This window comes from Cololabis saira, chromosome 16 (genome assembly GCF_033807715.1).
Source record: "Cololabis saira isolate AMF1-May2022 chromosome 16, fColSai1.1, whole genome shotgun sequence".
Taxonomy (NCBI): domain Eukaryota; kingdom Metazoa; phylum Chordata; class Actinopteri; order Beloniformes; family Belonidae; genus Cololabis; species Cololabis saira.
Window position 1 is genome coordinate 5435568 of NC_084602.1, and position 5635 is coordinate 5441202.

Below are 5635 nucleotides of genomic sequence, written 5' to 3' on the forward strand. Positions count from 1 at the left end.
CCTGAGTGGCAGCTGTATTATAGTTATCAGCTCATGAAACTAAAACCCCCTTCAGGTTAATTGATGATTCTAAATTGGGTGTATTATACATTTCCTGAATCTTTATGGTCCTGTGAGTATTCCAGTTTTTGTATTTTGTGTCTCTAATGTTTATAAAACTAAGCTGGTTCCTTATCTCATTGTTATGTCCTTTATGTTGTGTATTTGCATGATAAAGACCAGTTTGTGACATTAGTGCCTCTTAGAGTTTCATAGGAGCCTAATGATGCTCTTCTAGTTTAAGGCTCACAATGACCGGTAACAACAATATAGTAGGATATATTATACATTTCCTGAATCCTTATTGTCCTCTGAGTATTCCAGTTTTTGTATTTTGTGTCTCTGTTGTTCCTAGATGACACAGGGCTAAAAGATAGTATATCATTTAGGCGAAAATTGTGTAAAAATGTGTGTTGTTTATAGTTTTAAAGAGCTGCAGTGACCTCTATGTTGGTCAGAAAGATTCACATCTTAGCTTGAATGAATGCTATAAATGTCCCCTTTAACATGATACCAAACACAATATAGTGAAACATTGACAGATTTCCTGTACATGAGTCTAAACCAGGATATGCAGCAGCATCTAAAATGTAATTTTCTGAACTTCATGAGCTGATAATAACTATGATCCAGCTGCCACTCAGGTTATCGTACCAAAATATCATCTACAGAAATGGATCTTTTCAGAAATCATAAGTAAGTTTGGTCACCTTGAGTGGTGCTGACCAGTGAAATGTTGGGCTCTGGCCCGTGAACTACAGGTGACGACCAGCACGAGGACGGGGCTCTGGTCCCGGAAGACCAGCAGGAGGTAGAAAAGGAACGGGGTCGACCCGTCGTTCACCGTTATTTCTTTGACTGGACACAGGATTTAAGGTTCATGTAGAAAACTGTCCAAAATACTCCCAACATTGGAATATAACATACAACGGCCATAAAAACACAGAGGCTGTGTAGTCGTTTACATTTGAGACGTGGAAAAGTTTCCTGATTTGATTGTGATTCGTTATAAAACACACGCTATGATGCCGAGTCCCCGTAAAGGTTCAACTCAGCAGAAATACAAGCTGCCGTGGAGGAGAATCAATGTTTCTGGAAGCGACTTCCCCGTGTTGTGTGGACGGCAGCTCTTCAGTCGGAGAGGAACTGAATCGCAGCTTACAATCACGGCTGAGTGACGGACTACGTACAGCACAGTCTGCAGCTGCCTTTCAACCAGAAATAAGAAATAAAAACAGATCAGATCCAGGACCCAGGACGCCCTCCTGTCTCGCTGCTCCCTCTCTCAAACTAATAAATACATTATAAATAGTATGCACGGCCAGCGTCCTGGGGGTTTCCTTTCAGAGACCCTCTGATAGGAGAGAGGCCGTCACGGCTGCAGAGACGGCCTGACCTTTGCCCTCCCGGCTGCCTCACGCACGCCCTCTTCACTAATTGAAGGGATTTCGATTAATAATTAAACCGGGTCTGCTCTGGTGGCCGGTTGGAGCGCACACCACGGCGGCTCAGGTTTCCTCCTCCCGAGCTGAGGGCTCGTTCACTACATTGCTAATGTTTTTTGCTTAAAACTCGCAGAAATGGGAGAGATAATGTAAGACAATTGGAAATGTAAGGCTCCGCTTGTATTTGCAGTTGTACTGAATGAACAGTGAGGAGCAGCCTTAACTCCTCCCCTAACTCCTCCCTACGCTGGCCGAGACCCGCCGTTGCTGAAACTTAAAGAAACGCTGCAAATAAAAAGAAACGCCGCTGCAAATAAAGAAGACAAAAAGCCACAACGGAAGTGAATTACCAGGAACTATTTTTGCTGATGCACCGGTGTTTTTTACGTGAGAGGAGAAGAAGAAGACGAAGAGGACGTAAGTGAAAAGGAATAAATAAGAAGAGCGAGGAATAAGAAGAACAACGAACGAAAAAAAATAAGTGAAAAGGTTAGTGTTCAACGTTGCTACATGTAATTTCTCATGTGCAACACCGGTGCATCGGCAAAAATAGTCCTGGTAATTCACTTCTGTTGTGGCTTTTTTATTTGCGTCGTTTCTTTATTTTATTTATCTTTGCAGCATTTCTTTTTGTTTGCAGCGTTTCTTTTATTTGCAGCAGCGTTTCTTTTTGTTTGCAGCGTTTATTTTATTTGATAAGCGTTTATTTTATTTGCAGCGGCGTTTGTTTCTGTTTGCAGCGTTACTTTTATTTTCAGCAATGGCGGATCTCAGCCACCGTACTTAACTCCTCCCCCATCAAAGACGATCTGAAGTGAAAGCGGAAAGCCATCAGTGAAAAACACGGCCGTCCTGACTTGTGCAGTTTTCAGTTATTTCTTCTCACTCGATTGCTTAAATACTTTTGTAAATAATTTCTGGTTTTATAAAATATTTTCCCTGGAAAAAGTCCTGATGAATTATTCACGCGGCACAATTATTCTCATCTGTAGTCGACAACAATTCATCTGCTTCAGACGTCCATGAAATGAATAAGTTAATAACGGTCCATCTTTCCTCACAATAGAGGCGTTAACCGAGTGTCTGAGTCCGAGCCCTGACGTTGTCCAGGATCAGGACTTGACCAGGACCTCCATGATGTGGTCCAGCTCGTTCAGGTCCAGCAGGCAGGACTGCAGGCCGGCGGCGGGGGAATGGCCGGGAGCTCGCGGCTTCAGGTCCTCGTCGGGCCAGAAGGCCACGCTGACGGGCCACAGCGAGCCTGCCGTCCAGGCCGAGGGCAGCTCCGACGTCTCGTACATGGACGTGTCGATGTCCTCGAAGATGTCGTCCGGGGCCAGGTCGCTGAGGTAGCCCGCGGCGCTCCCTGCGTCGCTAAAGGTGGTGCTGGTCGGGGTGGGCGGACACTCCGCAGACGGGAACTCTGGGAACTCTGGGGACGATGGTTGGTCTTCACCAACCTGCCCACATCCCGGGCACGTGAGCGACACGTCCTCTCCCCGGAGGAGACAGGAGTCCGGGGGGCAGGCTCCCGTCCCGTCGCTCCGCATGTCGTCCTGGATCTGCCGCAGCGTGTTGATGAGCAGCACGGAGCGCCGCAGGCTGAGCTCCACGCCGGCCTGGTAGTGCTGCAGCTTCTGCAGGCAGAGCCCCAGCACCAGCTGCCGCTGCTGCAGGCGGCTCACGTAGGACCGGGACGCCGGGCCCTGCTGGTCCTCCTCCCCGCTCGCCTTCTTGTCCTCCGTGGCTCCGGCTCCGACCCCGGCGCCGGGCAGCGCCTCGGCCTCCAGCTCCGCCAGGCAGCTCCACTTCCGCTTCACGCCCCGACCCAACATTGACCTGGAACAGAGAGCATCACCGGTTACAACGCCGGGCCGTATCTGCATCAGGGCGTGCTTTTAAAAGCAACCATGCCATGAGGAAGGTCAAATGTAAAACTTTAAAAGATATCCGTTAAAGGGTCCCGCACAGCTCAGCATACATGCAGTCAAAATTCGGGTTAAGATCAATATTCTGGTTACTGAAACATTTGGAATATTCTGTTTACACGGTAATTAATCATTTGGGATATCTGGATCAAACCAAAGACGCACGGAGAACGTGATGATGCAATTCCCATCATTTCTGCTTCTTCTTCCTGTATCTAAATTCAAAACAAATGCTGCTTCACGCAACTTTTCTCTCACCTTCTTGTAAATCTGGCTATCCCGGTACTTTCTACCGTCTACAAATGCAGAAATGTTTATATCCTTCATTACATTTATGAAGTGATTAGTCTCCTCCTGGTCTTGTGTTTCTCCGTGTTTATAAGAACTTCCTGGACTGAAAAGACCAGGATTCCTTGTGAACAGAGCATGCGCAGAAAACACATTCCTGTTCCGTTTGATGGGGATATTCCGTTTAGCGTTTACATGACCCAATATTCGGGTTTTAAAAGGAGGAACCCAGGGCTCATATTCAGGTTTTTAAAAACCCGAATATGAGCAAATTCTGGTTATTCAAAAGGAGTTATTGGTGTTTACATGGCCGTGCACAACCGGGTTATTGCTAATATTCCAGTTAGAAAAGGGTAATTGATGCAGGTAAACGTAGTCACTGATCGTCCTCGCGCAGGTAGTGCAGGTTCAAATCCCGGCCCGTGGTTCGTCACTCACAAACCCCACTCTTACTACCCAAGTTTCCTGTCTACCCACTTTCAAAATAAAGGCCACAAGAGGCTCAAAAACATCTTTAAAAATCTGTTAAAGGAGGTCTTTAAAAGGGGCCACAGGAACCCCCCCACCACCACATAAACCTATTATATGTGTTACATCCTAGAGGAGCATGGCCGTGGCGTTCAGTGCTGGAACTGCACGGCAAAAGGTCCTGGTTCAGAGTCAGACCTCAGCCCAGCGGGACTGGGTTTCTCTTCCTGCTTCCTCTTGCTGTTAAAACACAAACAAGCGAGGCTGCATGCCTGGAGATTTGCTGCCATCTCTAAACCAATAAGAGTTCGGACAGCCTTCCCCCCGATCCTCCCAGGTGTCAAATGATCTCAAAAGAGGCACATCTGACAGAGAAGTGTGGGCTGCACTGGAGTTACCGGCTAAAACCTGCTGCTAAGAACACATGAGTACACGTTTAGAGTTAGGGTTGAAATGGAGCTGTTGATTTCATTAAATCCTCAAGAAACGAGGCATTATATGACTGTTTTTAGCTGTTTCAGCGCACAGGCTTTCCTCACAAGTTTGCTCTGGTCAGAGTACGGTGAGGGGGGGGGGGGGCACATCTGGCTGCCCTGCTATGTAATAACCCCTGCATCAGTTTACATAAGAGCACACAAGCATCGTGTATGTTGTGAACTGTGTTTTAACTCAAGTGTCTGTATACCAATGAACCAAAATCAAACACATTTGACATAAACTACAAGTTTTCCAGATGAAACGTGTAGCAGGGAGGGTTGGAAATGACTCACTGGCAGACAGACAGACAGACAGACAGACAGAAGGCTGACAGTTTACTCATCTTATAGTTTACTCATCTTATAGAAATGACTGGCTTTCCCACGGATCACCTCACAAATGTTTTTATTTTTAACAGCTTGTCCTTTTTATTATTTTTACTTCTTTTCTTATCATCTTATTCATAGTTTTATTCAATTTTATTTGTTATTTACTGTCTAATTATGTCTTGCTGCTTTTAATGTCAATGTAAAGCACTTTGAATTACCTTGTGCTGAATTGTGCTATATAAATAAACTTGCCTTGCCTTACATCACTACACATTACAACTCAGTAAATGGGGGTTGGACCCTCAGCCAAAGAGATTTCAGCTATTTTAATTGTATTTATTTATTTTTTGCCACAAATACCTTACCAAAGTTAAGTCTTAAGTCTATTTCTTGCTTTAGGTTTTTCTCTATCGCGACTCATTTTGTCCGTAAACCTCGAAAACAGCACTGACCCCCTCGTCGTTTGGTGGAAAACAAGTTTAAATGGAGCAACTTGAGGAACTAGTCAATGATGGTGAGAATAAGCGACAGAAATACCGACCTTACGTGCCGGTGGGAAGTGTCATGAGGTGTTTATATCCGTGGTGTGGTCGGTCCCCTCTCCGCTCCTCCGCTCCGGTCCTCCGGTGCTCCGCCGCGCCGCGTCGCTCCGTCCCGTCCG

General features: G+C 46.1%; 1 protein-coding gene across 1 annotated transcript; it reads right to left on the reverse strand.

The window, feature by feature from the left end:
* Positions 1-2258: 2258 nt before the first annotated feature.
* Positions 2259-5635, reverse strand: si:dkey-177p2.6 (uncharacterized protein LOC568712 homolog). The gene is made up of 2 exons (XM_061743688.1): positions 5516-5635; positions 2259-3323 (listed from the first exon to the last, which is right to left on the reverse strand). Exon 2 carries the CDS (start codon positions 3317-3319, stop codon positions 2597-2599), a length of 723 nt encoding a protein of 240 aa, XP_061599672.1. The 5' UTR covers positions 3320-3323; positions 5516-5635; the 3' UTR covers positions 2259-2596.

What these genes read in the sequence shown, in the direction of transcription:
- si:dkey-177p2.6 (XM_061743688.1), bottom strand. Translation starts at nt 3,319, where the DNA reads ATGTTGGGTCGGGGCGTGAAGCGGAAGTGGAGCTGCCTGGCGGAGCTG.